Raw genomic sequence first — 21,559 nt, 5'->3', positions numbered from 1 at the left:
ACCCCCCCCCCCCCCCCCCCCCCCCCCCCCCCCCCCCCCCCCCCCCCCCCCCCCCCCCCCCCCCCCCCCCCCCCCCCCAGAGGATTTACAAAGCTGCTGCCATCCAGTCAGATAGGTACCTGAGGTAGGTAGGCGAGGATTACGGGGCCACGGCATATAGCATATAGCCCAGGAATCAGGCTTGTTTAACGTAGCAGTGCAGAAACAAGCGCCTCAAAGGCTTCGCTTCGCCTCGACTAGTATAAGAAGATATCAAGTACGCGCGTTCTCCTGTTACATGAAGGAGCTGCGGCTCTGCTCTTCACTTCTCTTTTGAATCGATGGAAGCCTGCTAGGACATAGCAGCACATCTTGTCCGGCAATGATTCGAAAGCGCCCAAGAGACTAAGGGTAGAAGACATCATGTCGCACATTACCACGGCGCCTCGTACAGATAGAGTAGCGTTTAACGCACTACCCCAATCGCATACTCATAATGTGAGCCCGGAACGTTCTGATGAATCATACGATAACTATAACGATTATCATAACCATACGACACAACTGCATGAGCGACAGTACGATAGAGCTGATCCCACGTATGAAAGAAGACATGGTTTAGTGCGTTCAAGCAGTGGTCGGTCATGGCCTAGTAGGGGGGTGGACTATACTCAGGTTTCAACCGGCTATAAACCCGACATGATAAACCATAGCGAGACTACTCTGGTTGCTATGCCGGAAATAGATCGAGAGCGCCCCAACTATAAACCATCTGCACTTAGATGGCCTTTCTTAGTTATTTTACTGCTTGTAGTATCAGCCCTCATTGGGATGGTAGTATGGGCTTTGAAGGCTCTCCCCGTCCTCAACAACAACCTGGACATCTTATCCTCGGGCAATCTCAAAAGAGATGTTGAGCAAGTGTCGTCCTATACAGTCGTTCGGATCGCCTTTACGGATGTTAGGTCGATTGACACACCTTCGCCTCTAAAGAACCGCGCTGACGATAGTTCTGAATCGCCTGCTTCACCTACGTCTGAGGAGGATACAACACTAACATTGTTCGCAACGCCTTCGGAAAACGACTTTGGACACATCGGTGATCAGACCATCACCGAACTAGCCAAGCCAACGACAACACCATCACCGTCTAAAGACACTACTAGTAAGTCTGGAATCACCTCAGCATACCTTCAGCCCCAGGAGAACTTCGGCAACATTGGTGATCAGACTATCACCGAACCAGCAGAGCCAACGACAACATCACCACCAGCTGACGATAGCAGTGAACCTGTACCTATCACAGTGTTCTCCAAGTCCCAGGAAAACTTCGGACATCTACCTGTATCTGTCACTATCACGAAGACAGCGTCAACGGGGGTGCTCATACCTGGACTTAGTGATTATGGCGATATAGGGTCGAAAACAATATCAGAGACAACGACAAAACCAGACCACCACGACGATGACGGATCGACATCAATGTACGCGTCACCTCCAGCCTCAAATCATGGTGACATCGGTAAAGTCACGGTTTCGGAAATAGTAACACGGTCTCCATCCATCGTGACGCCAACCTTCGTGACGCCCACGGTCACCGTTATAACGAACTCGGAGGGGTTGACCACGACTTCAACGAGTATCCCGGAACCCATCTCGACACCCCACACGACTACCCTAACCGACTCTCAAGGCCGACCTACGGCCACCCAGGAAACCAGCGTACTCGTCACACCTTCCATCGTAACTCACACAGACTCATCCGGGAAACCCACTGCAACAAAAACATTGTACCCGGTCATCCCCCTCCATCACCCGATAGCGGCGACAACAACAACAACAACAACAACAACGAAGGCAACGTAGTAACCAAAGTCTATTACATCAACCGCGCGCAGTAATTCATCGGGAGCTTCCTGCCCACGCTCCTCGCCCTCGCCCTCGCGATCCCCATCCGCATCCTCGACGCCAACGCGAAGCTCCTGCAGCCGTGGCACGCGCTCACGCACGACCGGGGCGCCCCCGGGCGCAAGTCCTTATGTCTGAACACCTCCGGGCTGCGGTCGCTAGCTGGGGGGCAGGTGCTCGCGTTCCTGACGGCGGCGCTGCTGATTCCCGTGTCCGCCGAGGCCGTCAAGTTCGACCTGCGCGGCGTCGGGTGCGTCGCGGGCAGCGGCGACGCGAGCAACTGCGCGTACGTGCTCGGCGTGTTCGACCACGCGGCCCAGGCCACCGCCGCACTGCTCGGGTTCATGGCCCTCGCGCTCGCCGCGCCGCTGGCCGTCCTGGCGCGCTGGCGCTCCGGCGTCGGCGCCAACCCCTGGAGTATCGGCGGCGCGGCGGCGCTGGCGCTGAGCCCGGACGTACGCCGCCTGTTCACGGGTCTGCCTGCCGGGGTCGACGCGGGGAAGATGCCGACGGAAGTCCTGGAGTCGGTTCTGGAGGATCGCTGGTTTAAACTGGGGTACTTCTACGGTCCGCACGGGACGGTCGAGTACGGAGTCATGCTCCGGGAGGATGGGCACGGTAAGAAATACGGTTTGGCGGACGGCGAAGAAGATAATGGTGATGGTGAAGAGCCTAAGGACTATCCTGCGGTACCGACGAAACCGAAACATCATCTGCCCTTCCTGATGTTAGGGTATATTGGGCGAGGCTTGTTCTTATTCATTCTATGCGGGCTACTGGGTCTGGTAATATATTACAACACGACCGGCGGCGACACGGCGTTCGAACGGTTTATGGATGGCGAGTTGTTCGGAGTGCGGTTCTTGTTTACCACGTTTGGTGTTGTTATCAGTTTCTTCTGGGCTTCGTTCTTCAGCAGCAGGTCATCCCCTCTTTCATTTCCCCCAAGTCAGAGCGTAAAAAAACCTAACAACGTATAAAGGCATCGCTATCCTAAGCCCCTATCAACTCCTAGCTAATTCGCCCCAACACGCTCGACGATCAATCCTGCTTGCGCCGCCGACCAACGCCTTCTCGGGCCTGCTGTCCTCGGTGCGACAACGCCACGGCTTCCTTGCCGTCGTAGCGTCGACTTCTATTCTATCCGAGTTCCTGACAATTTTCCTCGGCAACATCCCCTACCGAGTCACGCAGACCTTCCTACTACACCAGGTCTGCACATGGGCTGCCGTCGGCATCCTCTGCATCATGGTGCTCGTTGTTGGAGCCTCCTTCTTTATCACGGTTTGTCTTGCCCTATCCTGTCCTCCCCCATCCGTCATCGCGTGGACAACTAATTCCTAACCATTGGCAGTGGCCGCACATGCCCGTCGACCCTAGCACTATCGCGGGAGCTATGTACTATATATGCGATTCGTGGATGCTCAGCCGCTTTGAGGGCTTGAGCACGTTGAAGCGCAAGGATAGAGACAGGCGCGTCAACGAGATGGGGCTTAGGTACGAGTTTAGGGAAATCAGGGGCGTAGCTCGCGTCGGCGTAGATGCATCGTTACCATCACCTGGAGGTATGGGCTGGGCATAACAGATCAAGATTCACCAATGTATATAAAATGAATTCTAATTATATATGCATGTATGTATACCTATAATCTAATATCACGGAATACATGTATTTTTAGCGACCTCTCATACTATTATTATAACATGTCCGTTGCTATTTTGATTCCAACGCCTAGGTGTAGGTAGTCTGGTATCCTAAGATTGCACCCAACAGACCCCATTCCGTTTATACCGTTGGCCTCATATACATGATGCTATGGGCCTGGCTGAGTTGTCCATGAAATGTTAGACTCGAAGTTAAAAAGTAGATTGTTTCGGCGAGGCCATGCAGGCTCGGTATGCAAGGCACACTTCTCGCCCCTAAAAAGGGAAAAGGTACAAGCCTTGGGGGGTTGGGGCGGAGGATTAACACGGCATGCAGTTGGGGATATAGGTACCTGATGGATATCATACGCTTTTTTCTCCCCTATAGGAAAGTGAAGGACAGCCAGCCAGCCAAACCTAACCCATCATCATAAGGCTCGGATGCCGAAGGCTTAAGCAAAAAGGTATTAAATAAACCATGACTATTGGATCTCATTCCCACCAACGACAGCAGCCAAATGCAAGGTACCTTATGTCATTTAGCCGCCGAGCGTAAACCAAGCACCAACAATAGTCAGTACCACATCTCGCCTTTGATTGACTGAGCCGCGATTGGCCCTCCGCCAATTGGATTAAAAAAAAAAAAAAAAAAAAAAAAAACCAGAGCCCAGCTCCCAGGTTCGCAGACAGAGATGGGTTTTTTTTATTCTCCGAAGTATTGATTTTGTGACGAGCCCCGTGCGTCGATGCTAAGCCGGGCTGCTGGGGGCCTAACAACAAGGTGAGATGAGGAGGAGGAGGTGAAAGGAGTCGTGACGGATCTTCAAAGTGGTCACATTGGCACATATTTCACGTTCAGTTTCGGTTGATTAGCTCTCAGATTGGCTGAGCAATCCATATGAGGTTGTTCTGACCTATACCTTAAAGAGGTACCTTTAGTTACCTACCTCCTATATAAAGCCATTGACGAAAACCGCCGAATGTGTATATGAAAATGTTCCCAGAAACTCGTCCTCGACGCCATCAATCTTACCATTCAACTAGTTTGAACCGGCTCACATGATTACTACATACCTAATCTAATGTAATAGTAGTCCACCCCAATAAACTCAAGATGCGCCCTGCACAAATCCTCACTTCCCTCCTCATACCCGGCATAGCCGCAGGTCTCCCCACCACCCGCGCCGAAGAAGCGCAAACCTGCAGTCTCTACAAATTCGCCGAGGCCCCTATAAACCCGCCGGCGTGCTGGGCGTGGTACGCAGACACTTCGCACCCATCCGACTACTGCGGCGCCAGCACCTTCACGCCTATCGCCTCCATCTCCGCCTCCTCACCATCACCATCACCATCACCATCATCAACTTGGCTCGACTCGTGTGCCTCCTTACGCACCGCTCAACTCTCCTCGCCGCGGGACTTTTTCCTCGCAGACTACGCGACCGACAAGTTCAACATCCTCCTTGCATCGGGCAGCTGCAGCTTCCAGGTCCAGCCAGCGACACCGCCGTCTAGCGACCAAGTGTATATTGGCAGCACCGACGTTGTCGACATCCTCGAGTCCGCAATAGCCGCCAGCCGCAAAGCAGGTGGAAATGCTGCCGTCGAGGGTAGCATGACCTGCTCGCCTGGTATTGTACGCTGGAAAATAGTGCCTATTTAGACGATCGGTTGAATTCGTCCGAGGGGGCGGGATATAGGGTCCTCATTCGGTCTAACGAAATCTATTAAGAAAAGCGCGATTCAGTACGGTTAGTTCATAAGGTGCTCTCACAGCAAAACGTCAGTCTATGGTTCCATCTCAGCCCACGACCATTACCTTCAGAGGCTTGCCATCCGACCCAGTCACGAATAAAGCTTTCCGCATTGAGAACGAACAAGTACTTTTGTATTGCAGCAAAGCGCCTATAGCGAGTGTTTCTCCATGTTTCGTTGACTTTCTTCCCCTATCCAAAACCTAACTATCCTTACCCACCCCCCCTTGAATGACAACGCTTCACCGTTGATAGCTATAAATCGATAGATGGGAAATAGTCAGTTGAATTACGCTGAGCGGTTATGATGATAGGCGATTCGAGGAAGGCGAAAAACCTTGGCATAGCATCAACCGGTGCGCGAGATAACCATATACAAATGCAAATAATTTTTATCAAATCTTCTCCGTCTGCCTCCGCTTTGTTCTGCCCTCCAGCGAAAACAAATCCTTGCTCAGCAATGGAATTTACTCTTGCTGTCTTCGTCTTCGTCGCTTCGTTCGTCATTTCCAATCGCTCCGAAGCTATACCGGCCCTACCGCCAGGGACACCCCGCAGATGCTCTTTAGAACAATAAATTAGTTGGGGATCTCCCAGTCTAGTTGGCCAGCCAGCATCGCGTTGCCATCTAATGATGTGCATATGCGTCATAACAGCGTAACCATCGTAAAGAGGTTCTCCAGGCTTGACAACCCCCCTCGAAAGCCGTCAAGACCTTAAAACACCTCGGAGGGTATAGGAGTTCGAGTCGTGATGCCGTGAATGGTCGCCCATAAATTGCTGTATGGTGTATCCAGAGATGGTTCATTTGTCAATCATCGTGAAGAGGGTATTGTAAAATGGAACGATGTATTTCATTGTTCCCTTATATTTTTTTTCGGTTCCATGCAACACTGCAACCTTTCACCATCGTAAACTCCACAATATGTATGTTGTTCTTTCCCAATCCAGGACGGCCGGAGAAACTCTGATGGAAGGTGATAAAACAATATTCCAAAATCAAATCTCATATTACAAGATATTAGTAGTTCAAAACGAGACGGGGAAAAGTTAAAACGCAATAATGCAGGTCGAACCGTTAGTCGGAATGAGAATCGTGCTGCGACAGGTTGAAGCATAGCGTCAAGTTAATGTAGTAAATAAATCTATGTCATAAGTCGTCTCTCGTTGTGTTGTGCTTGCGACGGAGATCTAACGCTCGTAGCGTAGGCGGATTGGACAGATGATGGGGGCTTCAAAAGCGATGTCCTTGAGGCTCACCCGAAAAGTAGTAATAAGCTTCGCAAGTTTGTTGAGGCAGTAGACGAATGATTATTCGAAGAATATTCATATAGTCGCCTCTCATTCTGGATGGAAGTGTGGTTGGATCAGTGGAAGCGCGCAGCACCGGAGCTGCGACCTGCGTCTGATGAATCTATGCAAGATCCTAGTTAGTAATGAAGAACCCGCAAAGCACTCAACGTAGATACTAACCGCTACCTCTCTGCATATGACCACGACTTCGTCCACTGAAACCTGGGGCAGCCTCTCCCCATTCCGGGCCACGCGGTTGCCTATCGGGAGCGTTGCGGTTTGACGCTCCGTTAGCTCCTGGCCTCTGGCTTCCAATAGCACCCGGCGTTTCCCTAGCACGCATGTGCGAAGCATTCGAATCAAAACCTAAGCTCATTGAGCTCATGTTGCCTGCCAATAAAGCGTCGGTGCTCGATGTAGCGTTTTGACCTGATGTCGGGGTTAAATTGGGAGGCGTGGTCAACGAGTTTGGGGAAAAATCACCATAACGGGCCCCAAGGCCGTTTCCAAGGCCAGCATAGCTCGAGCCAGACGGCGCGGGGCTTGGACTGTGCGTGCGCAGATCGGCGAAGCTCTTTGCTGCCCTCAGATTGTTCGGTATGCCGTTTTCTGGACTGCCGGGCAATTCCAACGTAGGGCCCTGTCTACCTAGTGCATGATAAGCACTGGAACCTATGCGAGATTCTGTAAAGTCATATGTAGCGGCGCGACTCAACCCACGCCGATGATCTTCCCAGGAAACGTTGGGGAGCTGGCTCTGGGTGTGGACAGGAGGTGAGTTCTGAGGCCGTTTCATGATCTGAATCTGTCTTCGATCAGCCTCCCCGACGGATCTATGCTCCAAACCCATGTTATGGGCAAGGATATGTATCTGTCGGCGCTGTTCGGGGGTAACATCAGGTGAGAAAATATGAACTTCGCGAGATGGATCATTTTTGAACAAAGTCAACTGGGTATAGAACTCGAGAGTAGTAGGATCATTCAAATCAACATCGCCTATAAGAAACTTAGCGACAACGTTTTCCATGAGCACGTAGTTTGTGGGAAACTTACGTAAAGGCGAATTACTCGGCTGCTTGTTGACACTGACACCAAGAGCTTGTAGCGCACTCTGTTGGTGCATAGGCAGTGGCGCTCGATGCTGTTCTTCGAGCTGACCTCGTTTTTCACGCTTCTCCCGATCAATCCTATCACGCTCATCTTGCGGTAGCATTTTCTTGTATTCAACGCGCAACTTGCGGCCCATAACTTCCAACCCATTCATCTTCTGGATCACAATAGCAGTGTCATCAGCCGTCGAGAAGTTGGCGAAGGCTAGTCCTCTGAATACACCCTTGTCAAAATGGTAGTTGAAAGCATACGGCTGAGGGAGATTCATGGATGCCATAAGGCCTTGAAGAATTTCCTTTCGACACTGAAACTGGATATTCTTGATCACGATGGCGGTCGGGATAAGTTGCTCAGAGTCGGCCGCACCGGGAGTAGTCATCATCCCTCGAGAATCCGCAGCAGCGCCAGCCATATTGGATAGATCGTGTTCATTTCCGTTCATCGCCATACCGGGATCGTAGAGTTGAGACATCGAATGTACACCCAACCCGGATTGATCAGTCCACGTCTAGAGTTAAATGTCCCGTCAGTATAGTCCTCGTCATCTGTAGTGTATGCAAAAGTAGCACTAACCGTGGGTAGAGCGGCTCGTCGAGTCACAGCCCTCACCGCTAACCTACCATTACCATTCATGGGGCCATTCATAGTGGCTACTCCGCCGTTATAACCCCACGTCTGGCTATTCTCCAACATGTAGCCAGATTGCAGCGCGCTTGGTGCGACGCGATCAAATCTCGATAAAGGTTCATAGCCCGCGCCGCCGAGACGGTCATCGTGTCCATATATCGAACCGGGCGCTATGTGCTGGCCAAGAGATTCGAGAGGTCGTTGACCCGATCGATTAGCCCCTAATCCCGAAGGTAAACCAACGGTAGCATAACCCTGTCTTGTCGACCCAGGCGACCTATTCGCCGTCGTCGAATAATCGTAATACATATCGTGTTGGTTCATGATTGCCACAATGGTATTATTGAGGGCTGGTGCAGCTGCTGTGGGGAGCCAGCAGGCTGCAGCTCCCTTTCTACGCGTATATAAACGGGCGAAAAACGCCTTGTTAGATTGTGTATTATAATATTTAAGACCTGTCTTAGGTCTTCAGGGAAGGGAGGATGAGAGGCAGGGCGCCGTCGTGAGACGAGAATACTCGTGCGTAAAAATCGGTAGGAGGTGAGTAGTATCGGTCGAAGGGGCAGCGATGACTATGGCTGGTTGGCTGAAAAAGTTAGGCAGGATTGGCAGTGCAGTAAAAATGCAAGAAGCCGAAACGAAGATCAAGTCGGGTTGTATGCTGTTACGGAGCTCAAATACCGGATAGCTAACTCCTGAGCGCCAGGTTGCCAAATCTTTCCTATATATGATAGGTCCTAAACCTCTAGAAAGGGGACTCAGGCCTGTCCTGAAGTTGATGAGGTGGAGAAAAAAAATGGCCTGCAGTAAAGGCAGATTGAAGAAAAAAAAAGGCGGCGAAGAATTGCGGGCTTGGACCGCAGGGACCCCGACCTGGGTTAAGTTAAGATTTTCTTTTCCCTGACTCTAATTCTTTGGCTCTTTTTTTTTCTAACTTTCCTCCACGTCCACCAGAAAAAAAAAAAAAGACAAAGGGTTAAGTTTCGAATTCGAGAGGATGACAGTACCCTTAAAAAACTATATTTGCTCTGGTGGCAAAGTGTCGTCGTAAAAGTATGCTAATCAATAATTTATGGCCGAATGAATAAGTTTATAGCGATCTGAGGGTAGAGAAGTAGTAACAGATAGTTTTGTACGCGACGCGCGAGGAGGTTCAGATCCAATAACCCGATTTTCCAAGTTGGCTGGCTATTTAGGGGGGTAGGCAAGTAAGCAAGGGTATGAGAATACGTAAGGCGTAATGGGTCAACCGGGGAACCTTTCGCGGTCCAGGGGGTGAACTTCTAGAGCCTAGAGGGCCTCGGCGGAAGGAATATGTAACGATAGGATTGGGTAGTTGACCGAAGTAGAACTGAAGCCAGATGCCTATCAAATAGGTAACCAGTGTATTTGGTATTTGGTATTTGGCTTGGGGGTTGCTCTTTAAGTGGCTGTTGAAATCTGTGTGTAGCTGAATGAGATACAACCAAAGACAAAGACTGAGCGACCAATCAGAGTCCGAGTAGAGAGGGTGAGGAGGTACCGCTCGGAGGAGGCCGCAGGGTAGATGATGGCGAAAGAAGATGGGAAGGGGAAGGGTAATGAAATACGGCAATATACCTTAGGAGGCAGTGAGGATCATCGGGTAGATAATACTATAAGTAATTAAGGTAGTATTGTAGAATTTCGAGAAGCCGAAAATATGGCCAGCTAGAATTTTTCTTCCAGAGCAAGGCATGGAAGCTTGGCACTTGAAAGATCCCAGGGGCGATGAGGAGCTAGTAATAGGGTAGAAGGTGGATCGTGGATGGTTGATAAAAAAAAATATTAGAAAAAAAAAACACAATCCCAGACTAGAGGGAAATTATTGACTTCCATTGAAAATGATAAGGAGTAAGTACCGTGCTCCAGCTTATTCAGGTACTATGTACTATCAATTTGCGCTTACAACTTTAGGGGGCCCTTGGGGGGGGAATCTCACTACCTGGAGACGTGTTACGAAAGTACGAGGTACGAAAACATGCAGATGTAAGTAAAATTAAATGAACTTTTATACTGTGCTCGGAGCTTAAGTTGGTCTATTACTCGGGACGCTTAGGCCAACCGCAAAGCCCCTAAGTCAACAATACGTACAGTGCCGCGCAAACTCACAATTTACAGTGTATTAGCACCACTTACTAGTACCTACCTAACCTAAACAATACACACATAAAAGTCCCTAACCTAGCCCTAATAAGGCCTACTATGTAAAGCAGTAGGCATAAAAATGTGCCTCTGGTGCACGGGGCAACAGGATCGGCTTCCCTATCAACAATTATCGTCATCATCAACATCAAGTCAGAACAAAAATTATAAATCCAGATATTTAAATTCAACAAAACGCAATAGTATTACACCCATATACATGCTGCTTTAGATATATAACGGACGGTTTTATAAGATCGCTCAGATCGTTACCAGTTCCCAGAAAACAAACTCTCCGCCGGGTCCGAGACAGATACCTGCCTCACTTTTATATACACAGTATCACCGGCATTGCTCCCCTAGCCCACCTAAGCTATTTGGCCCCATACACAATTTACCTAGGTAGGTTAGGTAAGTACTTAAGTGGTTCATTATCAGACTGATTTATTGCAATTTACGATTTGCAATTTACAATTTACAATGCAAATCTAGACAACCCGGCTGAGAAGGCCAATACATCTCCTCAAAGTAGTTACTTCACGTATTATTCGAGAAGTTCCTCTCTAACGGGCCTCGCCACGGGCCTCATCACGGGACAAGGCTACCGAATGAGGAGGTACATATTAAAAGCCGCGTGAGCATTCGCAGCACACCCTCTTCTTCGTCAACCGCTCCGCTCATCGACATAATATCAAGTGACCCTTTTCATATCCGTCTCCAATATATAACATACTGCTAGAAAACCGAAAAACACATAGAGGACCTAAATGCGGCCGTCCTCTACATTAATCACGGTAGTCTAGTCTGGTCGTATTTCCATATTGTGCAGGGGGACTGTGGGGTTCCGCCAATGAGTAGTTGAAGCTTTACATGCTCTACATAGGGGCGGCCACCATATACGGTTGGTAGGATTAGTAAAAGATGTGAAACATGCATGCATTGGCGTCGAGATCATACAGATTCTCTAAAAAACGGCGGCTGCAGAGAGACAATAAAAGACACCAACAGTATACCAATAGCTTTTTTTCTTCCTCCAGGGGTAAGGCACCGAAATTTGCGAGCAAATATTTTTTTATACGGAGCCCAACTACATGCCTTACTCCTCCTAACTACCTAAATCCTTTCGATTTCTTCTCCTAAGTTTATAAGTACTATACTTTACTATTTACCTAAGAGGTAGGTAGTTAGGTAGGTTAGGTAGGTACCTCTGCTTCACCTCCTACATTACGTAGCATGTTGGTAGCATGTTGGTCGAGGTTCGCAACAGTATATTAGGTACAATACATGTTCCGCAGGTGTCCTCGAAGAACACCCTAAATCCCTACGAGAATGATTCCAGAAACACCAACCGGATCAGATCAACGTCGCAACCCAGCTTTTGGCATATTATAAACCCCGGCAGAGGTTGAATCTCAACTCCCTTGTGATCCTGTATCTGTGATGGAATGTGCCTGACGCACCTATTTCATGTAGATCACGAGTGCTGCATCGCAGGACCGCTGATCAAAGATACATGGAGCCAGTACCCAACACGCGAGGCGCAACATGCAGCGGATGCCACCATTCTGCGAGTCTTTTTTTAATATCCAATCCCACCATAGCAACCACTCCCCACGTATTAATGAGATGAGCCATCATTTCGGTCCAATTTTATGCGGACAACAATGCCCAACCTTACTTATCGAGCCGCATGCCATCCAATCGTCCATCCTGTTTGCTCAAGTATACTAAAGGTAGACTTTGTTCTGCTTCATATGTGCGAGATACGTAACCACCTACCTAACCTTAGGTAGTTACCCAGGTAGTATAAAATCCAGCGATTATCTCCATCGTTCTGTTTCCATGGTATTGGCATCATTCAATATCCACGGTAGGTGTCCCTCGGCCTGTCAGCTCTCCAGCCTACCGGCTCGTCCGTGCGCTTACATACCCAGCTCCTAGGGTTCATTTTAAGATCAGATCGCAAATTGGTCCCAACCTCCCCGGTCGAACCCCTGGGGATTCGAAATGATCGCACAACGACCAGCAAATCAAATTCAGTTCTACGTCTGCTTCGAGAAAATCGAGGCACCTCTCAATGGAACCTAGAATCTTGGCATATTCTGGAACTCATCTCCATACATTACTACCACCCTCAATTACATAGGTTTTCTCCTTTACCAGTTCTACATCATTTCTTTTCTTGTCCGTCACTGCCTCCCTCACTCCTTGGGTTCCTAACCTAACGTCACATCAATGACGTTCTGGATCTGTGACAGTCGTTGGTAAGTTAATTACGGCACGTCTTCCTCTGATACGATTTCCTGGTTGCTGCCACAACTACAGGCAGTGTTAGCCAAAAGAGTAACACATGCCCGGCTCAAACAGATCAATTAACTGCACCGCCTCAAGTCCGTTGTCCCGCGGAAGATTATCTAGTGGAGATTTGTCCCTAAACTGAAAGAGAAAGAGAGTTTGTTCCAAGAACAGTAGAGAACGATTCGCCACGCCGATCCACGACTTGACTAAAGCCGGTTCCCATCGAGTTGGATGCAGCTGTAAGATACACATATATTTGCAGAAGCGGTTAATTATTAGCTAACTTCTTTTCGCCATCAACATACGACAACCATGCTAGGTGTCAGTATGGATACCTATCGATCTAGTGAGTCAATCCCCGTGCCGACGGGCCGCCCCTGAATGTATTTGATAAAGTGGGACTACACTATTTCAGTATCGACACCCGGGATATTAAGCTTAGCAAAATAAAGTAACTAGACGAAATCTTGCAACGCCTTGCTTGTCAATGTTATAATATAATACTACCGTCAAGGATCACTCTTTGTCAAGATGCCATGAAATTTGATAATCCCATTTCCTGGTCTCAGTGGGGAGGGGGGACTCTAAGCTTTTTTGTCTCGGGGGCTGACAGCAGGAGAGTAACGTCGAGTCAGTCGTCCAATCGGTAAGTTCCCGTGCTATATCCTTTCCCCTCTTTTCTCTAAGGAATGGTCAATGTGAGGTGCGGCGAATAGGCTGTATTAACTCACATCAACATTCAAATATTACCATAGCAGAGAAATTCTCAACTTACCTACCACGTTCTATACATATTGCTACAAAAAAAAAAAAAAAAAAAACCCTTAAATCGAAGTTTTCTATTGGAGCGAGACATAACACTTAGTCCTTTAAAAGTTTCTTTATTGCTAAGGCAAAAAAAATAGCCTTTTTTTTAAACTCATAGACCAATCAGCCGTGTTCCACGTTTGCGAATACTCCAACAACGAAACCCCTTTTAATATGCTAATACGTATATTGCAAAATGGACATAGATACCTTAGGCACACATTCGAAATTGAATCTTATAGAAGACGTGTTTCCTTCCATTAAGACAAACTAAGCTTGCTAACGTATGCCGTGTCACTACCTTTTCTTCAGTTAACTTTTACATAATATAGTCAATAATCGTCGAAATACTTCATACAATTGCTATCTAGCTTAACAGTTATAACAATGTACTGTATCCAGTTGGCAATTTTGCTCAAATCTCACATTCTAAGACAACTCTGACCAGCGTTTAAACAAGCAGGTAAGGGCAACACAGCCTGACAGTAGGCACAAGCAGCCGTAGTGTACCCAGGGAGTTGTCTGTCTGACCATTCGCCAGGTCTTCTGTGAATCTAGGTTTAGGTAGAACTATAAGTAAAGTATTAAGGGAGCGTAATTGATGGGGCTTCGTTGAAATATATGCAGAGAAATGATAATGTAACCCACTGCAATTTAGATTGAACGTTTTCGTAATTATGGAATTGGCTACAGATCTGATATTACCTTCTAAAGTGTTTAACTTGTAATGCTGTTGGTGTTTCTGACTGTAGGCCCCTGTCAGTATAATATATTACCATTGATTACCAGGTACATTGGTCATACCTCATATATAAACGCTAGGAATAATCACCGCCTTGTTCAGCTCCCCAGCACAGCCTACTGCTACATATACTTTACGAGTTGTACATTCTCTATTATACCAACCTACCGTACCTAATAGCAACCCCATGCGTCAGATATTAAGATAGGGCTTTTGGTTATCTCATTGCAAATGAGCAAACCCCTGGCAAGATATTAATAGCTGATTAAAATTCAGGCTCGAGCGAGAAAAGCTTAGTTCTGAGCTGACTTCCAGCGAACAACCTATGATCAAATACAAGATACCTAACAGCTGAGCTACATGTTCTAGAGGAGGAGTATGTGATATGTTTGTCCACCTTCTACAACTTTGTCGAATGCAAATGTCTCTAGCTGTCCTACCCAATGAACCAGTGGCGGGTTTCTCTCCGCGCATGGAGAGACCCGGCAGGATCTGAATAGGCATCTTGCATCCGGGGCCGGTGACACAGTCTACATTTTGCTTCAGGCATGATGCCTATTTGTACATACGATTGGCGAGGTCCGTACGACAGCCGAGTCGCCGTTCAAATAAACAGCCTTACCTAGGTACCTACCTATTGCTTCATGCCCGATCCCAGACCAAACACTATCCATCCACTCTCGCGCAAGCCCGCCAGGTTGATTATTGTTAATTACTTACACAAGTACTATAAACGGCAGTTAGCTTGGTAGTTTGGACCGCACAGATCTACGCGATTCTGGGATAGAATGGTCGGTCATACATCCAATCAGTCAAGCAACTTAGTCCCAAAATCATGGACCCCGTTCGTAGGACAACCTTACTAGGTAGGTACCTACGGAAAGGAATGAATAAGGCTCAATCGGCTACACCAGACCCCGAATTAATTGACCAATACCAAGAGCCCTGTGGCAGGTTAGTTCCCTCGCTACGAACATTAAGCACACTTTCTGACCTCCCCTTGGATTTACTTACCTCGCGCAACCCGTACTTGCCTAGGTACCTAGGTACCTACATGTGATATTCCATAACCGATGAACGCCGTGCTTTGTTAAACATCATAGCCGTATTCATCCTCTCGCCTGCTAGGGTTTCACGACAGCCCGAACCGCCGCGTCTTCGCATCCGGGGTTCTCGCTCGCTGCTCTTCCGAACACCTAACCCGCCATGTACCTAGGTAGTAGACTCTATACCAGCGGACCTTCCCCTCACCAGGGCTCTCCGGACAAGCTAGAAAGCCGAGTGAGTATCTCGGCAATGGCGTCGTGTGTGCGCTTATAATAGGTTCTGAAGATATTCATATTATCTACTTACACGCTCGAGAATCTAGTGGGTATTATCTAGAGTGACTCATTATCTATCCACGAACTTGGGCAGGCCGAGCGGCCCGGTCACGTTAGAGAGCAGGAGGTCGAACTTGACTTGTCGAAGCGGCGCGGCGTGACTGCCGTCCGGTTGAGATGCCCCGTCGGCCCGAGATTGCGCAGCTTGTTATCCTTTCCTCGTCCCGCCTCATGCTATAGGTATGTAGAACGAGTCGTCCCAAAAGCGCGTTGCAATTATATGTGGCGAGTTGGCCATGACCGCCACGTCACTTGAGGGTAAATCGGCCTGTGTGCGCAATTTGACCTGCTCGCCTTTGAGGTTTGAGTTTTCCTGTGGGGAAGAATAGTTTATATGAGGCTACGGGTGTCGTTGGCGTAATCCAACGTCTGGGGAGGGGGGGAGGCCGACGTATCGCGCTGATAGGCACGGCGCTCGGAGAAAGTACGGTTGGAGCTATTTTTGCGGCAGAGTCGTTTAACGGCATTGCGGAAACAGGTGTACGAAAAATTAGATTGCAAGCCTTGGTCGTGGATGGTTTCGAGATAATTGCCGGCGCCGATGCACGATGAGGGTCATTGTACGCATAATTATATTCAAACCAGAGACGCTCCTAAGCTTTGCTAGGATTTTATTTGCATTCACGGCCCTGCTCTACCCATCGTGACCTGCATGAATTCGGTAACAGTTTGGTTAGTGAAGCTACCTAAAGATACACCTGAAGTGACGTTCAAGAGCAAGCTTGATCATATTATCAAGTCTAGCTCCGTAAACCTGGACCTTAACAAATCAGTTCCCGCTCCTTGCTCATATGGATGTTAATTCAACACACTTCGGTAAACATACCGGGAGGCGAACTAGGTACTATTCGGGAACTGGATATTTTATTCGCGAAGGCTTAGATAACCAAATGCGACCAAGCTTGGAGGTCGTAGAATTTCGAAAATGTATTCATATGTGCTTACAATCATGTTCTGTACTTCTATTCCTTGCACAACAACGAATTTGTTTCCTTGCCTTCTAGTTACATCTCGTAACATTTGGACTCAAATGACCTCATTGTGTCAACGTGATGAGCCCTAGGAAATACCACCCGGAGCAACATTACTACCTTGTTTTAGAATGCCTTGTTTAAGGGACACGGTTTTTATTTGAGTAACGGAGCTTCGTCCTTGCGAACTCTAACTTGAATACGCAAGCCCGTAGTTATACATAGGAGGTACTAATAGTTTTTTGGCCCTGGATATGTCGTCAGGAATCCTAACACCAACAACAATCTTGTACAGTAACCTTTACAAGAACATCAACAATAACATAACGAAGATAACCTAACAATATAGGCGCCCCGGATGATAACCTTCAAGTACCTACTTAACTAAACTATCAGTTATAGGTTATTTAGTATAAGTAAGTTCCTGTGTGGAAAAATGGAAGCAAAGCAGCCCTTTAGAACAGAAGCCAAGGCCTTTCGAATTTATTTGCCACGATCTTGTGAGCAAGCATTATAAATTCAACTATATAAACGATATTGCAATACAGCAAAACTCTTCAGTACGAACCCACGGACGGGTTTTGACCGAGTTCTTATGCGCTCCCGTTGGAGTAAAACGCACCATCGTTATTATGTCTCTGCTCTGGACTTTCCTGACGGATCTACTATATCGAAATTGACAATGTTTTTATAACTGAATATTAATAGAGTTTCCTTCCATCACATAGAACCGGCATATAAGCGGAATATATATATAAGGTACCTAGTATATAAAGACTATTTTTGGCTTCGTTTCTAACATTTCATGTTTACAAGTAGCGTTCGGTACTTATGTGTACTCTACCTCTCATGTGCAGTTGTAAGTAGGCATTGAAGTATTGTGAATGTATTCTGATGCATGACGACATGTAGGTACCTGGATACATCATGTACTACATTAGCGTCTGAGGGGGGGTTACGATAGCCGCATATATACTGCTTAATATATACAGCCGTACTTATCCAGCTCAATTCAAAGAGCGGCTCTAAAGTGTAACGTTTAAAGTATTACGCAGCTCAAATAATTGAGCAGTAATATTACATAACACCCCTGCCCCACACATACCTTATAGCCCATAATTACAAACCCGTACGCGTGCCCGTAATACGTAATATGTAACATGTAGTCTATTTGAAAAGCGTAACCTCCCAATCAATTAAATTGTAACTGTAGCCGTAACAAAAAAAGGGTAATTCCCATACAAAATGTATAGGAAAATACATTTTTTTTTTTCAATATACGATTACCGGGAGCGGCTCAAAAAAACGAGCGGCGCACGAGCCGCTTATTGGTCAAGCCACTCACAGTGTGGGGGCCGCTCCCCACATGTACCACTCAAAAAAAATTGATTAGCTCATTCGATTTTTGCGGTAGAATTATTGAGCTAGAGCTTTTCCCCTAACTTTGGGGGCGGCTCATACATGGTGAACTGTATGTATACGGTATATATACGGCTACTATAACCCCCCATCTGACGCTAATGTATGTAATGTTCAAAGGCCAAGACGGGATCATGTGGCTGTAGAGGAACGCAAGCCACACTAGTTTGGCTGATGGGGGTATCCACCTAGATTGACGCAGAATGGATCTCCATCCAACCTTTAACGTCCAGAACTACATAAATCCGCATTCCAATATCAAAGTCCCATCTTCCATTTATGCGCCATTCTTTTTTTTTTTGCGCAACATTTCCACGTGTACTTTGGACTACTTTGAAGCTCGAGCTTCAGTCATATGCTTTAACCTAAAGTATTAAATGGCACTAGAATGGCATAAAATACAGCAGCAGCATGTATGCTGCCGTCCCTCTTCGTCAAACTTCATGCTGCCATCCCCTTGACTACCTCCTACCCAACCTTGTTGGTCTGTTGCAAAGAAAGTGGTTAATGCTTCGTCATTTACAACTCCCACTTCCCTTTAGTTTACATCTGCTTAGGAATGTGAGTATATGAACAAAATTATTCTCTATATCTTTCTATCTTTTGGTACAGGTATGTATTCACTTGGTGCAGCGCTGATATCTTGTCTCGCATTTGTCAAGATAACACTCTCTACAAGCGGCTGATGGGTTAATAGCCGGAGATTTGCCGCCAGTCACACCGTAACGGAATAAGGCTTAGTGCGCGGGAAAGCTGGGCGCTATGGAGGTGGGGTGGTTTTCTGTCCTTCGGGGGCTTCTAGCAAGGGTTGATGCCTGGCTCAGTGCCAAAAGCGCAGCCTGACCAAACTGCTTTACAGCGCAAGCAATAGCAGCCTACAGTTAACTCACAGCTTTCCTTTCCCGCCCCAGCCCGCCTAACAACTATGGCCCGCTCCTTCCAACGACACCGCGCCGCCTCTCGATTTTCCAGCGCCTCCGACCCCAAAATACCTACTGCAACAACCAAAAAAATAAAAAATAAAAAAACACAAACAGCAAAAACAATTTTTCACCAACAAACAAACTCGACGCGAAAGTTCAACCATCCACCCCCAAACCGACACTATCTTTTTAATCCTCTCGTCGAACTTCGCTCGATTTTATTACCATTTAAAAATTATTGATTTCGCGCATATCAATATAAACAATGGCTGGTGGAAAAGGCAAATCGGCTGGCGGCAAGAGTTCGGGTGGGAAGACTTCGGCTGCTGAGGCTCCCAAGAAACAGCAGAGTCATTCTGCTCGTGCTGGACTTCAGGTAAGGTGTTATTTTGTCATACAATATTGATGCATCGCGATTTTTCAATCGGTTTAATTTGTTGGGATGTTCATGTCTCCGCATCCGCATCATGAGCTTCTCGGTCGATATCGCCGTGTACCCTTCGATTTGTAGTAGAATGACGCGCAACTCTTTCTACACGACACGCACTGTCCAACCACCCCGAGGACTGAACTACAATTACGAGCTTTAATCCCGACTGCAAATCGAGCTGGCGCCCACATCATTGGGTCCGTCCAATTTTTTTTCTCGGCTTCATAGCATTATAAGTTATACGTATATGCCAAATACATCGAAACTATTTAGGGACCTGCGATGCGATGCGATCTGATTTTGACGTTCTTCCATCCCTTAACATCTGCTTCACCCATCGTTTTAGTTTGGTTCACATCTACAACTGCGCTTTTCTCTTATGTCGAACTTTCACTATTTCTTGCGGTCGTGTCTTACTAACAGAACGTTATAGTTCCCCTGTGGACGTGTTAAGCGTTTCTTGAAGCAAAACACACAGAACAAGATGCGCGTTGGTGCTAAGGCTGCCGTCTACGTTACAGCCGTTCTCGAGTATCTTACTGCCGAGGTTCTCGAGCTTGCAGGCGTGAGTCATCCCCTTTGTTTTCTTGGTGCCACATTGCCACTATGTTTGCCTAGTCCTGGTTTCACAGGCCACCATGAGGGTTAGAAGCTAATTTATTACCTTTCCAGAACGCTGCCAAGGATCTGAAGGTCAAGCGTATTACTCCTCGCCATCTCCAGTTGGCCATCCGCGGTGACGAAGAACTGGACACGTTGATTCGCGCAACGATCGCTTTTGGCGGTGTTCTACCCCATATCAACCGTGCTCTACTACTCAAGGTTGAGCAGAAGAAGAAGAATAAGGCGATCGAAGCTTAGGTTGTCGGAAGCATTGACGGATTTGGAGTTACCAGTGTATACGCTCTTTCGTTTCTGGGTGTTTATTATGTGGGACGAAGTTCACTGCCTTTGGAGGAAGGACATGCGGTTTCGCGACCTTGAGGCGGTTGATTAGGACGACATAATTACGGAATTATGACTGCGCTGAATTTCTTCGGCTGTGGGTCTGGCTGCTTGTTATGATATCTCACAGGAGATCCGAAGCGGGCCGAAAGCGCTGATCAGGTAATGCTGGCAAGGCGCGTAGCTGGACAAGCTAGCTTTGATGATTCATTCGTAAGGGATGGGTTAAGAATACCGGCTGCTGTGCTAACCTTGTGAGGTCTTGCCAGAAGCAGCAAATAATATTATATTGCTTCGATTTGGTACGAGATTGTTAGTAGCTGGATATATAAAGTGATGTGTATTATGGTGAACTCACATGGTGAATATCTTACTCCGCCATATTTTTATTTTTATTTTTATTTTTATTTTTTTGGAAGATTAGGTGTAAGTCTATATCTGTACTTAGCTCATGTTGTTTGCCCTGCGTGGTGATCGGGAAATGCTTTCCAGGGTTGATTCAAATTTGAACGTGAATGACATCCTAATTCTTCTTTCACGTTATTGTTCGTGGGAGGTCCTTATAGATGAAGGTAGCAACGTCAATCCCTCGAGTTGACATCGTTCTCCCTTTTGGTGGTGTAGCGGTTTGATATGAGGTAACTATGCTCCGAACCCGCGTACAACTTCGTAACATACATAGGAGGTACCTACCTAAATGGAATAAGTGATGTTATTGTATAACCACAGTCGGTAACTATCAAGGTCATTGGTGAATATTTTAAGAATTAGCTGTTTACCTAACGGACAAGGTAACGAAGTTCGTGAGTCTGGTGTTCTCGTTGTTGTGGCGTGACGAAGGAACATGCAAATGAACTGCCAGGAGTCTCACTTGAGGCTCGTTTAGAACGAAGAACATGTTGTATATACCTAGGTAGCTTTGGCTTCAAAGCTATCTCAATAAGAGTTCTATGAGTGGTAATACCACCCATGGTCAGATAGACTGTAATAGCAACTGTGCTATTAACAAATACACTTTTTGGCTCAGCGGTGTATCTGTCAAGTTCCTTGCGGAACAACTCCGTTGTTTTCCTCACTAAATGCTCTGCCACGCGACACAGACACTTCGCGGAATGAATGGCGGCATATGGAATGCCTCTTGCTATATGCCTACCTAGGTAGATT

The 21,559-nt window shown here is 47.3% G+C and overlaps 4 protein-coding genes across 4 annotated transcripts; 3 read left to right on the top strand and 1 right to left on the bottom strand.

Annotated features, from left to right (window-relative positions):
• Positions 1 to 402: 402 nt before the first annotated feature.
• On the top strand, positions 403 to 3,469 carry F4812DRAFT_456046 (uncharacterized protein; the record flags this gene model as incomplete). Its single annotated transcript, XM_047936918.1, has 4 exons — positions 403 to 1,769; positions 1,892 to 2,835; positions 2,870 to 3,171; positions 3,242 to 3,469. 4 exons carry the CDS (start codon positions 403 to 405, stop codon positions 3,467 to 3,469), a joined length of 2,841 nt encoding a protein of 946 aa, XP_047794258.1.
• A 1,042-nt stretch (positions 3,470 to 4,511) lies between these two features.
• F4812DRAFT_199943 (uncharacterized protein) lies at positions 4,512 to 5,367 on the top strand. The gene has a single exon (XM_047930215.1). The coding sequence runs from the start codon at positions 4,646 to 4,648 to the stop codon at positions 5,192 to 5,194; it is 549 nt and encodes a 182-aa protein (XP_047794257.1). The 5' UTR covers positions 4,512 to 4,645; the 3' UTR covers positions 5,195 to 5,367.
• Positions 5,368 to 6,753: 1,386 nt separating this feature from the next.
• F4812DRAFT_467827 (uncharacterized protein) lies at positions 6,754 to 9,361 on the bottom strand (the record flags this gene model as incomplete). Its single annotated transcript, XM_047938707.1, has 3 exons — positions 8,262 to 9,361; positions 7,632 to 8,196; positions 6,754 to 7,574 (listed from the first exon to the last, which is right to left on the bottom strand). Exons 1-3 carry the CDS (start codon positions 8,637 to 8,639, stop codon positions 6,754 to 6,756), a joined length of 1,764 nt encoding a protein of 587 aa, XP_047794256.1. The 5' UTR covers positions 8,640 to 9,361.
• Positions 9,362 to 19,285: 9,924 nt separating this feature from the next.
• On the top strand, positions 19,286 to 20,311 carry F4812DRAFT_456042 (histone H2A.Z; the record flags this gene model as incomplete). Its single annotated transcript, XM_047936917.1, has 3 exons — positions 19,286 to 19,396; positions 19,884 to 20,015; positions 20,123 to 20,311. The coding sequence occupies 3 exons, from the start codon at positions 19,286 to 19,288 to the stop codon at positions 20,309 to 20,311; spliced, it is 432 nt and encodes a 143-aa protein (XP_047794255.1).
• Between the last annotated feature and the right edge of the window lie 1,248 nt (positions 20,312 to 21,559).

This window comes from Daldinia caldariorum, assembly GCF_022478825.1.
Source record: "Daldinia caldariorum strain CBS 122874 unplaced genomic scaffold F4812scaffold_2, whole genome shotgun sequence".
Lineage (NCBI taxonomy): Eukaryota > Fungi > Ascomycota > Sordariomycetes > Xylariales > Hypoxylaceae > Daldinia > Daldinia caldariorum.
Note: the sequence above shows the minus strand (reverse complement) of the source record. Positions and strands in the feature narration are given on the sequence as shown.

What these genes read in the sequence shown, in the direction of transcription:
- F4812DRAFT_199943 (XM_047930215.1), top strand. Translation starts at nt 4,646, where the DNA reads ATGCGCCCTGCACAAATCCTCACTTCCCTCCTCATACCCGGCATAGCC.